The sequence below is a fragment of the Rhopalosiphum padi genome, chromosome 3, assembly GCF_020882245.1.
Source record: "Rhopalosiphum padi isolate XX-2018 chromosome 3, ASM2088224v1, whole genome shotgun sequence".
Taxonomy (NCBI): domain Eukaryota; kingdom Metazoa; phylum Arthropoda; class Insecta; order Hemiptera; family Aphididae; genus Rhopalosiphum; species Rhopalosiphum padi.
This window is the reverse complement of record NC_083599.1, coordinates 52,393,563-52,416,427: the sequence shown is the minus strand read 5'-3', so window position 1 is coordinate 52,416,427 and position 22,865 is coordinate 52,393,563. Positions and strand designations below refer to the sequence as shown.

At 27.2% G+C, this 22,865-nt stretch overlaps 1 protein-coding gene across 5 annotated transcripts; it reads left to right on the top strand.

Annotated features, from left to right (window-relative positions):
* On the top strand, nt 1-21,903 carry LOC132923965 (synaptic vesicular amine transporter). Of its 5 annotated transcripts, XM_060987981.1 has the most exons (14): nt 1-625; nt 4,008-4,067; nt 6,088-6,184; nt 8,148-8,281; nt 10,153-10,275; nt 12,082-12,300; nt 13,005-13,088; nt 13,285-13,467; nt 17,123-17,224; nt 17,299-17,473; nt 17,547-17,598; nt 17,685-17,868; nt 19,618-19,751; nt 21,040-21,903. In XM_060987981.1, exons 4-14 carry the CDS (start codon nt 8,161-8,163, stop codon nt 21,106-21,108), a joined length of 1,446 nt encoding a protein of 481 aa, XP_060843964.1. In that variant the 5' UTR covers nt 1-625; nt 4,008-4,067; nt 6,088-6,184; nt 8,148-8,160; the 3' UTR covers nt 21,109-21,903. The 5 variants fall into 5 exon arrangements, with proteins under 5 accessions (XP_060843964.1, XP_060843963.1, XP_060843966.1 ...); XM_060987980.1 differs by lacking the exon at nt 4,008-4,067; XM_060987984.1 differs by lacking the exon at nt 4,008-4,067 and having other exon boundaries at nt 2-625; nt 10,153-10,266.
* The last annotated feature ends 962 nt before the right edge of the window (nt 21,904-22,865 follow it).

Here is a 22,865-nt window from a genome sequence, read left to right as displayed (position 1 = left end):
GCGTATAGTCGTCGTACACACGGTGCCACACAGCTCTCTATGCCCTCTGTGCCCTCGACGATCGTCCGGCTCGGCTGCGTTTAAGCACGAAGTCAGACGTACGCGCACGGTCCCCGGGCTCTGTGCACCCGGCGGTCGACTATATACGCCGCTGGCAGCACGGCAACACACACACACACACCCCCGCAACGCCGCGTCGCGTAGTCACTGTGCTTTCACACCGGCTTCCGCGCGCACAACGCACGCACGTTACCACACCGTGCCATTCACGCTGCACGGGCGCGCGCGCGACAGGACCCGCCGATATTATATCACATCATAACAATATTGCGCGCACACGGCGCCAGAGTCCCCAAACCGTATATCCTCCTCCTCTTTTTTCAATTTTTCAAATATTTTTTTTCTTCGCGAGGGCATAATATACTACACACCCCCTGTGTGTGTGTGTGTGTGTGTGTGTGTGTGTGTGTGTGCGTGTGTGTGTGTGTGTAGCTGCACCACCAGTCGTGCGATATAATACGCGCCGCGCCGCACACCGCCGGGCGACTCCGTCAGAGACGCACGTCGTCGCTGTCGTCGCCGTCGTCAACCGCCAACCCCCCTCAGCCGTCGCCGCCGATAAACGGTGAGTATAACACAATTACCTATTTAATAATATTATTGTTATTGTTATTATTAATATTATTGTGGTACACTAACTGCGGTACACACAATAGCCGTATGCAAATTCTGTTTTATTATTGTTTATATTATTTATTTTTACGAGTCGCCGCCGCCGCCGCCGTTGTTATTGTTGTTATTATTGCCCTGTTGCGCTCTCATCCGACGTCGCGAGGACGACACTATTTTTTATTTAATATTATTTCTGTCTCGCGGTACACTTTAATAATAATATAATATTTTATCGTCGTATATACATAATAATATATTATTACGTTATGCGTACGACGATATTATATATACTTTTTGCGTGATGACGATAATAATATTATTTTTTTTTTTTTACACGCGCTTTAGCGAATTTTATTATAATATGATGATGATGATTACCATTATTGGTGTGTGTAATAATATCAAGTTTCGTAAAATGTTTTAATTTTACGATTTCGCGTGCGAGATTATCTCTCGTAAGTGTTATATAAATAACTATAACTATAAATGGTTAATATTTTTAAGGTACATACTACCAATTATATAGTGTAGTATTGTTATAAATATATAGGTGTAAGCGATATTGCAGGTGTAGCAGGTTTTACGCGAATTCGGTCCGTACATTTTTGCCGGCTTTATATACTATTATTATTATTATTATTATTATTATTATTATATGATTGACGGGTATTATGTCGAATTACTAAAGATAAATAATTCTTTACGACGAATTATTATTGTTTTATTAAAATATGCAAACTGGTGTTTGACGTAACGTGGAATAAAAACTGTTGGTTTTGCATCACGATTTGTCACCGTCAGTCGTTCGTTTCTCTTTTACGCGCATATTTAATATCGTTGTTACTATACCGTGGTTTGAAATCCTAAAACTAAGTACGATTTAATTTTCTCGCTATTTGTAGTGCAATATTTTACAGTATTTAAAGGTCACGCTCGATGATTTATTTGGGTGCTTTTAGATATTGAGCGGAGCGATTTGTATCGGTTTTACAATGATGTGTGTGTATTGTTTTTTTTTTTTTTTTTTGTAATTTCCTATAAAAACAAAAAATGCTTCAAAATTGAAATTTGAAGTTGGTTTCTGGTAATAATAATGTATAGGTACGGAAGTCAAAATTACAAAACTAATATTTTTCAACATACTCGGGAGAAAAATAAATAGTGCCAAAAAACGGGAATATTTTATACAACAAATCTATTTTGGAAAATATCAATTTTTTTTATATTTAAAATTCAATAACCTTAGATGTTTGATATTTATTCCAAACATTTGTACAAAAAATTTCGAAAATTAAAAAAATTTTCAACATCAGATAAATTATTACTACTTTTTTTTTTATTAAAACACTGAAATTTCCAATATATTTATACTATTTTTTAGCTTTTGTACTACTGAAGGCATTACACATTCATACCATTGTACAGTACGCTGTATTGGCTTATAAATTAATACTTCTTAATTATATAATGCATGTATATTAAAATACCTAATTAATATGATTTATCTACACCTATGTAGGCTATAAACAATGTTTTTGTCAAAAATTAGTTCCACCGTAATTTCCGTAGGTACTACTAAATTAATATTTAATTATAAATAAATTAAAAAATATCCTTAGAAATAGACATTGTCTCCGCTCATAATCTTTTTTCGTATGTACCTAATGAATTATAATTGTATTTAACACCATAGTCCATTATTACAGTAACCTACTCAATGATGAGGTGTACTCGAAATTTACTATAGGTACAGCATATAATGACTATTCAGGTTTTTTAATTTTAATTTGAACACAGCTGTTTTATAATTAAACTCGTTGGGTGACTTCGTGTAATATTATATTGATACGCCTAAACTTTAAATAAACCTAGTTCAAGTATATGAACAGGTGCACGAAACGTCGGTAAAACGACCAGGTAAGTCGGTACCCACAGCGACCCGTCACTGTGCACCGAATCAGTCGGTATTTTAATAATGATAGTGTTTTAATGAATTAAGTCGGTTTCGTACATTTTGAATACACTGCGTTGTATATAATAACATATTGACGAACACTAACGATAAAATGTTTTCATAATAAATATAATATCTGTTTACTATCTATTATAGTATTGTGGACATGTTGTGTACTGCTAATTCTAATGCATATAGATGTATACACAGTAATTATATTATGTTGAGCGTGATTTTTGTCATAAATATTCCACATTTTTTTCACCATAAGTCCACGAATATGGTATAAATTAAAATTTTTTTCTTTGAATAAATATGGTAGTTTTGAATGATGCTTGCTTAGTCGACAACAATGCAATATTTTAACGATACTTAAGATTTTGATTTCAATGAAAAAAACATAAATAATATACTCGTTCATTCTTCGCCTCTAGGGGTAGCCGTTTTGGGTAGATTACTGATTAGGGCGGGGCACGAGGGCGTGTGTTTTCAATTCAATTTGAAAACGACTGTATAATCGCATTTAAGAAACTATTCCCATCGGAGTTCAACTTACCATAGCGTTTAAGCCGTTTTCGTTCAGTAAGTTATAAGTTATACTTATATAATATATAGAGATACTTTAGATACTTATAAAATAATTGTTAGTAAAGACTTTCGAGATTTGTGTAGGTACATTATAATATACATATCTAAAATATATATAGATTCTTCATTTCCAAGGAAGTAGAAATGAATAAAAAAAAGTACATTTATCATGAGTTAAGTCTTGTATACATTTTGCGTTGGATTTTGGAAGTATATTATTTTAACATATTTTTGCATTAACTCAAAATTAAGTTTCAACAGATGTAACCACGCATGTTTATTGAATGTTTGTTTTTGATAGTATTGGACAGACGTTCTTTGCATAATTACATACACGTATATATCGAAAACATTTACGGGTGCAATAAATTTGAATCGACGAAGCTGTGACAGCAACATCGATTGTACGTGTCATATAATTATTATTTGATAATTGTTCCGAGCGTCCGTGATACAAAACATTAAAAACTAACGGTTTAAAAATGTAGGTAATGCTTTTGTTAACGATGATCATAAATATAAAAAAAAAATTATTAAATGGTAATATAATAATAATATACACCTTCTGAGTATTATCTTCTGTTAATAATGGCATCGACAGTATCATTTTTTGGCTGTTTAACGATAATTAAAAAGGATATTAATTTTAATGAATTAAGTACTTACACTTTAACTCCCATTCTAAAAAGTTTTGGTAATTAAATAAAAATATAATATCGTAAGTTATTCAGTGAATATTATTGTGCCGTAAACAACTTTTATAGATATTATTAATAATTATAAACAATTTTAGGTTCCGAATGAAACTATAAATGGAATGTATATCACAGTTTTCATGTCACCTTTACAAATGGTAAACATTATTCAAATGGAACTTCAAATAAATTATTTTATAATTTTAACAGTGTGAAGAAACACTTTATATATTTTATAATAATGTAAATAACGAAAAAACTAACCTAAACTGCAGGTATGGTTTTAACTAAGCTCTGTTCAGAATCGTTTTTTAACTGCAATGGTTTTTTATTTTGTTTTTTTTTTTCATATTAATTATAATAAATAATAATGTAACTGCTACCACTCGCTTAGCTAAATGATACAAGTCAATTTTTTTTATCATTTTGCAGCGTGTACCTTACCTATCAAAATATCACATAATTGTGTAGTTTCCGTAAACATATTAAATGACCTACAAGTATCATTCTTTAAACAGTGCGTATAATTATCATGCATATAGTTATCATGCTTTCTGCACAAAGTATTATATTATCATATTAATTTAAGTGTTTTATACATTATATAGTGTATATACTCAGCAGTTACACTTTACTAATAATATTAACGCTAACTATTCAACAGAATTCTTTTTATTTTGTTTGAATGAATAACTAGGTAAAAATAATATAGTATTTTCTATTAATTCCATAAAATTGGTTAGTCATTTAAATAAATAAATGCAAGTTTTTTACATATATTATTACAGTTATTATAATGACAGATATACCTACTATATGTAGTTTTATCATGTTTTAAAAAAATATATATATATTTTTTAGATAGTTATAATTGTTTTGAATATAAACTTATTACTATGTATTTATAACTTTTTTATATTTCAATAACAATAAAATACTGATTTAAAATATTCGCTAAGGACGAAATATAATATTAATTTTGAAATTATAAAGTGACATAATATTTTATATTTATATTATGTACCTATAGAATAATTTTATTAAATCACCTATAGAAAACTATATTTTTTTTTTATTTCTCCATCATACAACATAATGTATACCAAATGTTTATTATTATACCTACTTTAAAATATCTCTCAATTTGTTAACACGGAAGTTATTCGATTCATTTATTTTCTCAAAACCAAAATATAGTTTATCTAAATCTGCTTTAATGCACCTTCTGTCCTTCATCTATAGGTTATAAAATGTATCAAACAATATATAGCAATATTTAATTTATTTTATATACATATATACTTGTTTTTTACAGCATAAATTTTAAATTTTTTTATCTTGTTTGAAACTAATTATTTATTTATGTATTTTTCTTGTTCTGTAGTTGCAAAATAAAATATTTTTGACTGTTATTACAGTAATTATACTTATATAGTTATATCCGATAATATTATGGTTTATATTGATTTTTACGTGACTCCGTTCGACCATGAAACCACTTAACTTTTATCACAAAAATCCCTTTCATCGCATTGTCCTATGATGATTAATATCACAGCTCCTTTTAAGTTTTAACAATGCTCCATAAATGTTTGAAGATAATGTTTCATTGTTTTTATTCATCTGTGTGATAATTATGACAACTCTTATTATTATATTATGTGACAAAAACAATGATACTCGTTACTTTAACTACTAGTAATAATAGGTAGTTATTAGCCAAGCTTTAGAACTATTTCATCAAATCATTTGCCTAAGCTTAAAATTGATTTTTCACGACTGTTTATAGCTAGTTAACACCAGACAATGTAACCGTGCAGATATTCATATGTATCTAAAACATATACAATTATAAATTCCGATATTGAATTAATATATTAAATCTATTTTAGAATTATATATATTTTAATCAACGTTTAAATTAACACATAGTTTATATTAATAAATATTCAACGTTATTCAGCATCATTACAGGTACGGAATTCGTTAAAACCAAAATCATTATTGTAAATAATTTCCATAATTTTTAACTAACCATAGTCCATAAGTATAATATTTTTTTACTTAATTTTGCAACATAGAACTACAATATTTCAGGAGTATGTTTGAAGAGATGTATTTATTATTTAGGTATAATATAAACTATTTAATAATTTGTTTTAATTACTGTTGTTTTAGTTTAATGCTTTTGGGCAAACGTAATCATTAAATAGTATGCAGACTACAGAATCGTCTTCTAAAAAGTGAATTATTAGACCGGACAACTTCAGTTTAGGTTTGTTAATTGATTTTATTGATAGTCATATTATAGTATTAGCATTACAGTATACCTCACACTAAAAAAAAATGAAACATCCTATACTAAGTAATAAGTAATAATAAAATGGCTTTATTAGCAACAAAACTTAAGTTAGGGGTACAATTCTTAGGCCTATCATTTTCCACAAAAAAAAAAATTTAATTCACATATTTAAAAAATAAAATAAAAATTTTAATGTCACAAAAAAATTATATTTGATAAAGCTTGTTAATTATTGAAAATGAGTGTTGTGAACAATATAATTCAATGTAGCAGGTATTATAATCATGCAATTATTAAGTTATATTCAATAATATTATTAAAACATATTTAATCATTCATCGATATAATGTTTTTTACATATTCACGAGTGCAATAAGAATATTTTATGTAAATGCTTAATATTCAAAATAGAATTTGTTACTGCAGTGGTTGTTGCAACTTTATTAGTTAAATATTACTATATGGGTATCTAACTTAATTATTTAAAAGAAAATATCTTCATTAAAATAATGTACCAAAGGTACCTACAATATAATATTAAATTATTATTTTTTTATATAGTACAAAATTGTAACATTTTATAAAAACAATGCAAATAAGTAATTAAAAATTTTTTTAAGTAAGAAGGATAGAAATTTAAGAGTTAAAACTTTAAAACGGTTCTACTATGTTTTAGATATTTCTGGTCCCAGTGGATCTTTAATCCGGGCTTGATTAATAAAAGATTTTAACATTTATTTTATTAATATTTTCTTGTATAAAAACAATGTATATCTTACCTTTACTTTCATAATTTTAATCTCAACGAAATATACGCTATTTATAAACACTTCATTATTTTAGTGTAACGAATCATAATAATATAATATATTATATAGAGCAAAGAAAAACAGTACAGACAATATTTAAATATGTATTAAGCCCGAGGGCGCTCTTATTATTGCAGTATAACAGTACTTACCTACCAATTCATGGTGTATTTTACAGGAATTTTAATAAATAAAATATCTTTAATATATTCATAAGGCCGTAAATATAATTTTATAAATAACAGTTCTTAATAAGTATTTCTAAGAACAATAATTTTAAATAATAGGTACCTATACTGACAAACATGTATTGCCGAGAACGAAATTCATTTATAATTTATTGGTATTATTTTATCTATTTATTAAGTTTTTAATTTATTTTTCAATGTTGTTGCATTTTACTAGATGCGGTGAGCATATTTAAAACTATAAATGGTCATTACATTGATAAGTTTCTATCACAAGAAAAATAAATGTATAAAAAGCATTTTTTAACTTACTTTATTTTATATATTACCTATACAATCTATAAATAAAAAAATAAACATATTTGCAGTTATAATATATTATATGATTTTATATACACGAAAAACACATTTTAAATTAAATAGAATCTAAATTATACATGAATAATTTATAACAATGGTTACTATTGTCGAAATATTATTTTTGTAAGTACCTGTTAACTCGAGTTTATTTTATTCTAATTGCTTGTTCCGAGTCTGAAAATGTACCTTTCATCTTTGATTCTAAAGCGTTGGTTCTTAAATCTATTGTGTTTAGTTTCGTTTCAAATGTATTGTTAGGGTTTCAAACCGATGTAAAGCTTTATTATATATGTCTACTGACTGTGTTATTTTAACATTTAAGTTACTCAAATAGTTGAAATAGCACAATAGGAATGTATAAGATATTTTTAAATTAATGATATTATTCATCTTGTTTTAAATTCCATTATTGCTAATTATAAATTTAATATTACAGCCGATGTTATTATTATAAGCCTTTTATGAAGTGTGAGATGTACATTCAAATGTCCCTTATGCTATATACTATATTATTTAATATAAGTACATGTATTTTTATAGCGTACTGTTAGCGAAAAATTAAAATTCATCAATTTATAGATTTAGGTGCTATATGGTCTTGGTGAGAGGAATGTTTGAAGAATGGCTCAAACGATGTCGCGAATCCCGCCAACTCGTAGTGGTGATCGTAGCTATAGCTTTACTCCTGGACAATATGCTTCTTACTACTGTGGGTAAGTAATTCAATTGGTAAGATTCGTTATGTCCTAACTTTAATAATATTATAATGCTATAATGGTACAATATAATAATCAAGCACGTAGCAAAGCCATTATCTCCGAGACACTGAAACGACCATACTTTTTTTGTAGACAGACCTGCAGTTATTTTTTTAATGAAAACCGTAAAGTATTTTTGCGAAACTGTTTTACATGAATTTACGTATACAGCTATGATATGCGAATAAATAAATGTATTTGGTGCAATATTTGAATTTTATTTTTTTTTGCTAAAGTAATAGTCCAATGAGTCTCACTATCTCAGTGAGATTGGGTTCTTATAATGCATAAGATTTACGTAAATTATAATAAGTTTACCTTTATGCTATAAATATTAAACAAATATTATTTGTTAAGTACCTGATAATAATAATTATGTTCGAGCTATCAAAATATATTAATAAAATATATTGTTTAACTGTTTGCTAATGGCAAAATGCCAAAATATGTAATGGTAGATATTTTATTGAATTTACCTAATTCGAAAACGTATTATAATTAAAATTGTTGATTATTATTTATAATTATTCATCTCTATTGTACTATAATAAATAATAATTTTGTTAATCCTATACAATTATTATTGAACCAACGGTTAAAGTATTACAGGTATTGTCATATATCATATATGTATAGTCAATATATCACAATACCTGTATCCTAGTTTTTAATTCTTAATACTTTAACCGTTCTTGTTCTTTTTTGTATAAAATATCTGAATGAAATGTAATATTATCATTTATTGTTTTATAAAAGATTTTAGCCATATTTTATCAATCAAAATATATAGATTTAACGTCGTACAATATCACAATATTAAATTTAATTAATATTCTAATTAGAAAATATTTTTAATCGGTTATTAACCTTAAATGACATGACATACTCTGCATTAACCGTATATTATAAAATAGATTAACTATATCATATTTTAACTAACTAGTTATTAATATAAGAGTATCTACCAACCATATAGTTTACAGCAATGTTTCCAGTTCCCTTATAAGTAATATAAATTAATAATAGTATATTAACTAATAAGAAAATGTTGCTAATCGAAAATCTAACCACTCAATACTTATTAGTAGGGATTGGGATTTGTATGTAAATACATATTTTTACTAAAACATGATAAATTAAGTATTGCAAATGAAAAATTCATTTCACGTGATTTTCAGTAAGATAAAACATATTTTATTTTACATGTTTTTATATATTTCGTTATAAATACATATTTTAACATTATTTGTAAAATTTCTGGTTTTTTTTTACATATTTCGTAAATTTTGACAATTTTGGTGGTTTATATTTATATTTTGATAATAGTACTCGTAAAAATTGTAAGTGTATGCATATGGGAAATAAGTATTAGTTAAATATTAATAACTTGATTATAGTTTATCTTATTTGTTTCTGTTCGATAACCATACATATGATCTTAGATTATACTTTATATTCAACAATTATTAGACAAAATATGTTTACGAATTTTCAACAGTGTCAGTACTTAAGTTCGCATGATTGTGAAAATATCTTAATATCTTATATTTTTTAAATTAAATTGATTAGAAACTAAAAACAATTAATTGGATATTATTCAAAAATTATTTAGAATTTTATTTTAATTTTAAATTTTTCTTATTACATATTTTCTATTTTATGCTACATATTTTGGCCATTTTAACTACATATCTATGTACATATTTTTGGTATTTTATTACATATTAATCCCAGCCCTACTTATTAGTGTAAATAGGCCGAAGGTCCTTTACTGATAGTCCGATTCCTACTATAATCGCATTTCAATAATTAATCATTTTTTTTAGTCCCAATAATACCGGAATTTCTTTACGACATCCAGCACCCCGATCAACCACTAACTGCTACCATTTCATCAGTCCCGCCAAATGAATATCCAGTGCCACATGGAGCTATGACAGGTAATTCAAGTACGTTAGATTTTATTACCATATTTAATGTATAAATTGTTGCCGTTGTTCCCATACAATATGTAGTTACGCTAGCGTGTCGCGTTTGTACACGAATGAAAATAATAACGTGTACATTAATATACATTATACACTGATACACTTATATAGACATATAGAATTATATATATATACTATTACAGTATCACAATATTATACAATTTATGTAAGTATATTATGTCAATATATTGTAATGTAGGGTTTCTAACTAAGATTCACTACATCAACAAATTGATTGAAAGCAAGAGAACTTTAAATATATTACAACGATGTTTACACCATTGACATGCAGAGGCAAAATAATTAACATTTAACGCACGCGGATCACTCTGCGAAACTGTTTGCATTCCATGCACGTGTATAATGATCAATCATAATAACAATATCTGAAGCTGAGGATAATAATTATCGAGTTGTAAATTCGATATTAAATTAGTTTAAACCAAGTGACATACATGATACATAATACCTATGCTTATATGCAATTAATTTAATTTTACCTAAAATTCAACGTGTTTTCTTTTTTACATTAATAATAAAAATCACTTATCGACTAACAATTTGCAAATAAAAGATATTTTATTCTACCGAACATCGTTTTCTCGATACGATTGTAGGTAATATTTTCATACTTTATCTTAATAATGTGTAAACAATTTTTAATTGTTACCTTCAACGAATATGTAGTTCATCGTTAAATTTAATAGCGATCTATATATAAATATATTGGCCACAGGTGGCACACTTTATATTTTACTATTGTGGCGGGCGCACAAATAATAGTATAAGAAAAATAATGAGACATAAATAAATTTGGACGAGTTCACCGGCATACAAAAAGAAAATTTGTAATTATTGGTCTATAAACTATTATAAATTATGTTTTGGTGAGTCATTATTATTCGTGGTTCCCTTTGAACTACTTTTCATATTCAATACACATTCTAAATAATATTTTACGTCACTTCGGGAAAAGAATAAAAAAAATAATACATTAGATAATTAGGTAAATAAACAATAATTAATCAACTAACACGTTGTCGACATTTTTTGGAATGTTTCTTATTTAAAATTTACAACAATGCAACAGCTGATTATTAGTGTTTAATTATGCTTCCATTATTTAATTATAGTCGATATTTTATTACACTATCAAGAATTTAATTAAAAGATATAATAGCTACCGCTACCGCTATAATATATTTATTTTTAACAACACTCTTATAGTCTTATTAAACGTACATATTATCTTACTTATAATTTAAATGTAATATATAAAATTATGTACCTAACCTGGGCGGGGAAGAAAATACGAACTACCGAAGAAATGTCGACAAAATATTTCATCGATTCCCAAAATAAGTTCTAAAATAATTTTTATATCACTAAGCTGATTAGTGAGTTATTAAACATAATTTTACAGGGCATCATTACGTTTAAAATGTTCACTTTCATAAAGCATGTAATATTGATATGAAAAAGGTATCTACCTATTTGTATTATTTATTCGGGTATTTATTATCATATATTCTTAAAAAATACAATGACAATAATTTGTACTGTAGGTATTAATATTTTATAATATTTTTATCTATAAAAAGTGTCGAAGTAAAAAATAAATCAAACACAAAAGTACAATTCTATGATTTTTTTTTATATAATATATAAACAATATACTCTCGATAATTGTTCCAATGAATCTATATAAAGCCAAAACACGTGTGTGTGTGTGTATATAATTGTTGTTGTCTTATAATCAAACCTTAGCGAACGGGACAGTGCCGACCTGGGAACAACGAGAAGCGACTCTCAAAAAGGAAAGGCACGACGATCTGGTTCACGAAACGGTTGCAGTCGGTATGATGTTCGCATCCAAAGCAGTCGTGCAGCTAATGGTTAACCCCATTGTCGGACCTCTCACCCACAGAATTGGCTATAGCATACCGATGTTCACTGGATTTTTCATCATGTTCATATCGACCATAAGTAAATACCCCCATTTAGGGTCAGGTCGCGTTTGAGATTGTGTCTGACACATACCCATAGGCGCAAATAAGGAATTCAATCAACTTGAGCCCTATAATTTTTGTATAGAAAACCGGCGTAGATAGATAGCTTGCCCCCCATACCCAATCAATAAATTAAAAATAATTTTACAATTTTACAATAAACCTTTTGGAAGATGAGAACATATAATATAACTATAGCTTGTTATTGATTAATAAATTAGTAACTATTAATTAAAATATATATTATTAATTTCCCTATAAATTTAAGATTAAAAATAAAAATGACATCAATATTAATGTATTTTTGAATATTAAGTATCCCTAAACCAGTATTAAATCGCGGTTACAACGTTATTGTTTACACATAGTCTTCATTTTAAATTTTGGCATAGCAGATAAAAATAATTCGTTTACATACCATTTATTATTTACAACTAATAATTTGCACGTGGTAGAATTTATGTTACCAATTATTATGAGAACTATGAACATGTTTTAAACAATTTTTTTTTTAATAATTCGTGAACAATAACTGCTGGACATAGTGGAAATACATATAATAATATATTGGTTAGGCTAGCACCCAGTACCAACTCTCTGTCTTATTTGCGCCTATGCATAAATATATATTTAATATTTATATGATATAATACAGGTTTATTCTGTACTTACTTTTTTTAGTATTTGCTTTCGGACGGAGTTACGGGGTACTGTTTTTGGCTAGAGCGTTGCAAGGGATCGGATCGTCTTGTTCGACTGTTTCTGGTAAATTAATATCCGTGTACAGTGTACACATAACACACACAACGAAATAATATAATATTATTGTGCCAACAAAAAAAAAAATTTCTTGCTAATGATTTTTGTTTGACAGTTTTTACCCACCTACACTAAAACGCCCATTTACATGTTATAACAACATCTCTTATTTCTATTTTTTTATTTTTTTATTTTTTTGTAGGAATGGGAATGTTAGCTGAACGGTACCCTGACGATAAAGAACGAGGAAACGCAATGGGTATTGCACTGGGTGGATTGGCCTTGGGCGTGTTAATCGGTCCACCGTTTGGCGGAATTATGTACGAGTTTGTGGGGAAAACCGCTCCGTTTTTAATACTCTCGGCCTTGGCACTAGGAGACGGATGTACGAAAAATTGAATAATAAGTTTTAAAAAAAAATTAAAATTAAAATCATGTCTAAGGGTGATGATTTGCGGTTTATGATCTTAAACTATAAAGGTATCCGAGTAAGTAATTAAACCAAATAACACTTTGCATACGTTTGGTCGTAAATACATCACAGTTGGATTGAGCATTGTATGAGACCGCTGGAGACAGTATACCTAGTATAGGTGACTATTATAAGTATAGATTATAGTTAATAATAATTGTATTAATCATTTAATAAATGATGATTCTTTAATAGGTTAATATACCTATAATTTAATATTTAATGTTTCTTAATAAAATGCGTGGATGAAGTCGAGTATTGCCTACATCTATAATCAATACCAATTTAGTCTTATGAAAGTACGTGGCCTATTCAAACAAAAAAAATATGACAACATACAATATTACTTTATCAATTGTTATGAACTCAAAAATATAATTGTATCAGGAATCAGGATAAGGTAACACAACGTTTTATATTTAAACCAGATTATATTAAATATGATAATAATATTTAAAATGTTATTTTCAATTCGCCCTTCTATGGCTGGTTTTGAGATAAACGAGGAACTATGTGTTTTAAAATTATATGGATGGTATATTCCAGACATTTTTTTGGGACAGTAAAAGTGGTCCAAATTTATTATACGCAAAATCTTATTAATCGATTAGAAAGTGAATACCTACAGGCTACAAATGGTATTTTAGAGAAGTATTCAATAAACAATGAACCGCGAAAAAAGTGAAATGTCAAAGCATCTTTTTTTTAACAAAACGTTTGCTAATAGCGCTTAATACGAATCTCAATTGGACGCCACGGGGATTTTCGTGTGACACTAATACGCTATATTTTATATAATATTATATCTGAATAATATTATTTATTAATTGTATATCGTTATTTTTTTTTTCATATTTTCAAGATGGATGAATAGGTTTTTGAAATTCGATTCGATTTCAGTTTTTGGTACCACTAACCACAGTTTTCGGCTAAACCGATCTCCGTTCAGAATCGTTATTTGAGTAAAATAATACGTTTTCGCTATCCGCTATACAGCTGAAAATAATAATATTATGACTTTCACCGAGGTGAGTCAAGCGAGACGAGTGCCACATATCCAGTGTCTGTATAGGTACCTAGTATATTTTATCCCAGCTGTAACAACTTTTTTGTTGCCCTTAATTAGCATTTAAAAATATAACTGCAGGCGTCGCTCAAGTCAACCACCTAACTCGTATATGCCATAACCAGACATCGGTTAATTGATTTCTGCCATTTTCATTTTAATCGCATTTAATAAAAGCGCATAGCTCCGTGTATTTTCGTGTCATTGAGTTCCAACACATTTTTTACAACTCGCTGTAACGCAATAAATAATAACATGATCGAAGATGTACAATTTAAAAATGCCACATAGAGTATATTATGTTATAGTATTTTGTATTGTTAGCAGTGGTTAATATTTCATGTAATATTTATGTATAAACACGCCTTTACTAACCGAAAATCTCAAAAAAAACAAATTGGTCACGTACTTTATATACACCTGTTTATGAAATATGAACATTGAACACCCATATGTCTATTGTTTGTAGTAAGTTGCATACTGGGCCATAAACAAACATAATTAAAGTATTATGTATAATTATCTATAGATTATACATCTAGGTCAATATAATTTATCTACATGTTATACCAGCAAACAATAATATGTATAACGAATTTGTTACCAACACGGTTGTACATTATTTTATTAATAATTAATAAAGTTAATTGATATGCCTACCATATAATACCCATTTTATATAGTCAATGAAAATTTGTAAACGTGATTAACGCGATTATTTAAAAAATAAATATAGACGGGACTGTAGAATAATTAATAACTAATATTGATCTTAAAACGCATTTTATTTTTTTATTTTTGGAAAATCTAATTAATAATATGAAGAGGGCCAAATTATTTAAATTGAATTCCTCTATTTGTGCATTTTGAAAACATAATTGGTTTATCTTTCTTTTGAATAAACATTAATTACAAGTTATACTGAACAGATATATTTTTATTGAATAAATATTTATACAGAGATATTTGAAAATAAAATTAAGTCTAATAATAATATTTGTGTACGTCTCTTTCTATATAATTATAATACTAATACAAGAGTGCTGTTTGATGGGTGGCATATTGGGCGTATTTCGAGGACCCTATATTCCCCGAATTATAATATTTCCCCAGTGTACAATATTATAATTAATATAATATCATCAAATATTCAAATTATTATATTTTTGCGTGAATTCTTAAAAGCTTGGTATTTATTATAAAAATGGGCTAGCGTGGAAATAATTTTCTTGCTTTAAATTTTATCTACCATATTTAAAATCTAAAAAGATGTTGCTCTACGAAAATCTACAAAACGCTTATAATACGATTTTCACGAAATGTATTGTTATTGTACAGAAAAAATTAAATTAAAACACTTCTCAAATAGTCAACCAACAACAAAAATTATCATTGGAATCAAAAATTTCAGATACAAAATATATCCTAAATTTAAAATAACAATTAATTAATTTAATGATATACATACATACTTATGACTGATCTTATGGGTTTATATAGGTCTACTTAATATAGTAGGTATATTATTCAAAAATTATAAAAAAATCTAATTTTATAATATTCATATACACTATTAGACACCAATTATTATTACTGGCTTTAATATTTATTTTATTTATATAGTAGATACTAGATAGTATTATAGATTATATAGTTATTACTTTATAACTGCATGTATACAATTATAATATATTATACATTGGTACATTATTATTTGAACAACAAAACCAATCAAGATGTTTAATTATTTGTATCAAAGGATTATATTGAAAACTTAAATAGACTAAATAGATGTACTTAATATTTCACCGTTTGTGTAGGTATATCAAACATAGATTTCACGTAATAGCACTTAATTAACTTCACAACTGATGTATATTATAATTATATGTATATATATACATATATTTGTCTTGTTTTGTAGTTAATACTCTAAATCAAAATCACTATTTGTCTTAAGAAATATAATACCTACATTTTGATCTTCTACAAATAAATCAATATTTCTAAGCAATTAATTTTATTCGATGTCAAATAAAGATTAATAGTGCACTTCAATATAAATTTTAAATACTCACTAAAAAAAAATTATCAATAGGCAGTATTAAATAATATTAATTTTTATTTAATAAAAAATGACGTCAATATTGTCTTATGAAACTAATAAAATTTTGCTTAGAAATATTTTTTTTATTGTTTTTATTTAGATTTTTTATTTAATGGTACAATAGATATTTACATACCTAACAAAAATTTGTAATTTGGTATATCTAAATATAATTTAGAATATATATATAGGTACCTACTGTCTTTATTGGTCTTATATAATACTGGTTTGTATTCCATATTTGCACAATATTTATTTCATTATAATTATTTTTTTAAATTTCGTCTAGACATTGTATTTAATTGTTTAATAAAAATTGTTCCAAAAACTTATAAAATATATTATGAATCAAAAATTTAATTAAATACTCAAACGTCTTATTAATGGTTCTATAGTGCTGCAACTACTGCTTTTACAACCAGGAGTAGTCACAACTGATGCAGATCCTCCTTCCTTAAAATCTTTAGTCATGGATCCCTATATAATAATTGCTGCAGGTAATATTTAAAAACTTTTAGTCATTAAAAAAAAAAAATTGTTTTTCTTCACAATTGCTTTTATTTTTTGTAAGGCGCTATTACTTTTGCTAATACGGGAATCGCAATGCTTGAACCTTCTTTACCTATATGGATGATGGATACTATGGGTGCCGGAAGATGGAAACAAGGAGTAACATTTTTACCAGCGAGTATTTCTTATTTGATCGGAACGAATTTGTTTGGACCTCTCGGACACCGTATGGGAAGGTATTTATGGTGACGATGCGAGTTGATTGCGATAAATTAACCGTGACGATGTCTGTAATGACTGTATTTACAGATGGTTAGCTGCAATGATTGGATTAATCGTGATTGGGATTTGTTTGATGATAGTAAGATACAATTTAGAATCTCTAAAAAAAAATATTTTGTACGTATATATTTATTCTGAAACGGAATACATTATTATTCCGAACAGATACCAACGGCTAGAGACATAAATCACTTGATTGTACCGAACGCTGGTCTTGGTTTTGCTATTGGTATGGTGGATTCGTCAATGATGCCTGAGCTTGGCTATTTGGTTGATATACGTCATACAGCTGTATATGGTAGTGTTTATGCGATTGGGGACGTGGCGTTTTGTTTGGGCTATACAATCGGTAAGTATCGCAAAATAATTCAATCGCCTAGTTAAATAGGATTCATATTTTTAAGATTGTATGGCCAAATTACATTTGCATACATTATTATTGTATCGCCCTACGATTATCGACATACATTCCCCCTCCATACCCGTATATTATTTATAGAGCACTTCTTTGTCAACCTCATTCCAACATATTTTTAAAACTCGTATTACACCGAATATAATTTTTAAGGACTTTATTTTGCTAACCCTATACACTCGTCGTAATATATGAAATATATTAGTTTTAAGTTATTATTTTAACTGTTGAAACTAATTGTAAATAACAAAGTTTAAATAAATAAAAAAAAAGTTATTATTCTTATTTATCTATATCATATTAGTACCAAAAAATAATTAAAAAATTTCAAACGAGTTTATTTAAAACAGTGAGAGTTTTTCATAAATATCAATTATGAAAAACGTGTTTAAATTTAAAAAGGGCAAACACGTAATATAATCCTGTTGAAATACAATTTTGTATTTATAAATTATCTGTTTTATTACATGATAAATATTATAGATAGCTAGGTACCTACTTCCTAGTTCTTTAGTAAACAATCAGACTACAATTTCTCATAACATATTTCTTGGTAATATACCAATAAATAATAATCAATATACGGATGTAGACATCTAACAGGTTACCTGTTTTGAGATTACAACGTCAATACCATTTATGATTTTTTTTTTTATATATATATATAAACATTAAACATACATTAACAAATTTATTATAACGGTACCCACGCGATGTAGAATAAACATATTGTCGTCATAAAATATTTGAACTATATTTAATAACTTATAAATAATCTACAAAATACTATGTTAATAGAAAAAGAAAAATAATATTATATACAAAGTAAAACTAATATGACATTTTTTTTTAGTTTAACATTATTTAAACATAATATTAATATATATCTACTCATTTCGACTGGTTTTCAAATCATATCACATTTTTTGTTGTTATGATTATGTATACGTGTACTTATTTAATATTATGTAGAACTGTTTAAATTATTTTAAAAAATTTTTATTAATTTTTAAAATAAAATGTGTAAAGACAAATAAATAAAACGGGTGTCTTCCAGTGCTTGGTATAAAATATTAAATATTTTTCTGCAGGCATCCTATAAACACGAGTTTTTATAATTTTTTTTATAAGAATTTCCGTCTCTATAGAACACCGTAATTTACTGGGATTAAAACGGACATAATCGGCTGCCAGCCCTTGTTCATTGTTATGTCTTAATTCTTCTCCCTATTGTCCTTGTTCGTCGCTCCTCAGTTTTCAAACACAGCACATCCTTTGAATCCTCACGTTGTCTCAATAACTATGACCTCGATGTTTTCCTTCAATTATAATTTAGCGTTGGTGTTGACCAGATCTTACAGTATTCTTGATTCAATTTCTTCCGCATTGCAGATCATTACTACCTACAGCTAGTTTATTTAAGCTAGTAGTATGGTTTTTTTTTGTGTTCTAAAAATATAAAACTATTACCCACTATTTTTTCACAACTCTGTCTCAAATGTATTTTAATTTGATATATCTTGATAAAAATAAAACGCCTACGAGTAACAAGTTATATTATATATTATGTACTTGAATAAGATATATTTGTGTTTGTTTATTAATTATTATTAAGTTAAATGACAATATTTAAATTTGAAAAGTTTGTTCATGAGAATTGAAAATTCAATCTATTTTCACTAGGACCGGCTTTAAGCGGAACATTGGTGAACACAATTGGATTTGAATGGATGTTATTTGGAACGGCTATGTTGAATTTCTTGTATGCACCACTTCTCTACTTCCTGCGCAGCCCACCGACAAAAGAAGAAAAAAAAGTAAAGTGTTCTGAAATATTAGATGGTTAAATGAGCGAATAATATTCAATTTTTAGTTGTCAAAGAAAAAATATACATACTATGATTTTATGATAAACATATTCGTGCCAACTGTCAATGCTCTCATCGCAATAGGCTATTTCAAAAAATATATTTATGTACACAATATATTTTTAAGTAGATAAAACTTCAGAGAATATTGATTAAAAATGTATAATTATTTTTTATAGATATTGTTTAGTTTCTAAGTTATAAAAAATATGAAAGAAATAAATTTTATTTTCAACATAACTCTGTATACGAAAATAGAACTGATGAAATACAAAAGTACCTAATAACAATAATTGTTGAAAGTATTCGAAAAATATTAATATTGTAAAACATTTTATATACTTTGATAACACTTCTCCACATAACAAGACAAAATATTCGTAATTTGGAGATTTTTTAACGTGTAATATAAAATTTTTTATTTCAGAATTTATTATTGCTATGGAATTATTTCGAAATGAATAATAAATTATATTGTTATAGGTGTCATAATAGTAATATAATTTATAAAAGAGTAAAAAATCAATTTTTTTTTTAAATTATTTTTATTTAGTAATTATAAATACAAAAAAAATTTTTTTTTTCTAATAATCTTGGGTAAGTCAAACATTTTTTTATAAAACTTTATTAAAAATACTAAAAACAATAATATTATATCTTTAAAAACGCTTTTGACTAACAATATAACATATTATCTGTATGGCTTATTTGGGTTACCTACTAATTTTTCGACACTATTAGACATTTTTTTATAAATTAAGGTGTTTGAATGCTTTCAAGTAACAAAACACCGTTAGATACTCAATCATAAAAAAACTATCAATATCTTCTATTGGATATTTAGTAACTTTTACGTGTGCATTTTTGAATAGAAATATTATAAATGTAATATTTAAATTAGAATTTTTGTTAATACTTATATTAGACATTTAGACACCATTAATATACTTTATACCTAAATAGTATGTTATTATTACCTTTTATTTTTCAAAATACTAACACTCTAATATTTTTAAATATTTTAAATTATAATCATTTATGTTTAAACTTTAACAAAAAAAAAAAATCAAATATAAGAAAAATAATCATATTTTTAACACTAATATTACTTTTTAGGCGGCTTTCTTTTTTTTTCTTTTTTTACTATTAACCACATTTATATTTAACATGCCGCAGTCAGCAATAATATAGATACACGACGATTTACTAATTGCATGTTTCTTTCTATATTTTTCAGTCGTTGGTCACTGGAGAAAAATCATCGGTGCGTTATATAACCTATCAAAACGAAGCGGAAGAAGAATAACGTGCATTATTAGCTTCGTGATATATAACTAACGCTTGATAAATTACGCTTTTTCATTTTTTTTTCTCGGCAAACATACTTTAATTGAGATCATGGTGACGTTGTCAGCACGTCACCATAACAAATATTATACAATACAGAAACTATAATAAACAGTTAATTGTTATATAATAACTTATAATATAAAACACTTTAGATCGAACATTTACATTTCGGTGGTCTAATTCGAAAAGATATTAATCACAAAGTAATCACATTATACCTAGGCATATATAGCGGCTTTATTTATTTGATATTTATATATTATTATACCTATATTCATAATCGAAATGGGCCACCGATACAACTACGAGACCGTAACTGATCTTGTCCGTACTTGTATGCAAAAATACAGAAATACCAAAACAAATCATATGCAAAAACTTAACTACGTATAATCATATTACCTATTATCAACAATAATAACTAAAATAACCGACACGTGTATATTATTATCGCATTATACATCCGATGACGAAACATTCAAACACACAATATACAATCGACTTTGCAACTTATTGAACGTGGTTTAAAATACAATATATGAATATTTTCTTATACCTATATATTATTATATTATACTTAAATTATATTATTAAATCGTATTATTATGCATACGCATTTTATTGCTCATCATTTACATCATCATTGAGCATCAGAACATTTTGTTGATTAAGACTGTTTTATAATAATAAATAAATATATTAATCGTGTTTTCTTTATATATATAATAATAAAGTGTCAGACCAAACTAAATTTTGTTACTTGTATTTATTTATCACGCGCGGGAACGTACCTACACATACCTAATATACCTATATTGTAATGTAATATTATGTATAAGTGTTATACTATTTTTATTACGATCGCATCTAATTACTCGTTAATATTGTTTTCAGTGCAAAATCATTGAGAAAATATATACTCAGTTGGTTACGGACGTTACGGTATTGACGACGATGCGTTAAAGAGTATAATATGACATTAATATAATCGGACGAACCAGATTATAATCGTTATACTATAAGGCATTCCGATATAATATATTATTATCGATGACTTTCGGGCAAAACAAACTCAATCAGAAACTTAATTCAAATTTAAGGTAACCCGTCCCACCTATCCACTGGGCTCATCTTACTGTCTTTCACTCAAATAATTATAGAAGGAGTTGCAACTAATTTAGTAACACTTATTAATAAACAGCAGCTAGATGTACCTGTAATAAACCATGTAGGTATTCGTATATTATCCCCGTGCACTTTGTCGCCCGTACAAAATTTGTGTTAAATTCGGTTGCCTAATGCCAACATTTACCGATACGCGGTGTGAATAAATAAAATTTTTGGTTTTCTGATTTGGTGTATAGATGATATTTCCGACATATCAACTTTACACAGCTGTCCCGCTCAGCGTCATTTTTTTTCTTTACTTTTAACGGCAGCATTTTTTTAAATTATTTTTCTCTCTTTTTTTTTTGTCCTCTTGGTCTCCTGTCAGTTGGTTTCCACTCGATTGCCGCTTTTATTTTCGCCGAGTTCAGCATCCCTATCATATGCATATCTGAACCATTGGATTATCTGTTCATTCAAAAAATTGGTTATCCTCAGTACTCCTGTCATTTCCCCGAGCTTTTAGTTTATTTTTCTACACCAGTATCTCCGTTTATTGTCATGTAAAAATATGCTAAAATAATGTAAAATAATTCTCAGTATTTT

What these genes read in the sequence shown, in the direction of transcription:
- LOC132923965 (XM_060987983.1), top strand. Translation starts at nt 8,161, where the DNA reads ATGGTCTTGGTGAGAGGAATGTTTGAAGAATGGCTCAAACGATGTCGC. An exon ending in TTGGGATTTGTTTGATGATA is followed by an intron (nt 17,599 to 17,684) that starts GTAAGATACAAT and finishes TATTCCGAACAG; the next exon opens with ATACCAACGGCTAGAGACAT. An exon ending in CGACAAAAGAAGAAAAAAAA is followed by an intron (nt 19,752 to 21,039) that starts GTAAAGTGTTCT and finishes TATATTTTTCAG; the next exon opens with TCGTTGGTCACTGGAGAAAA.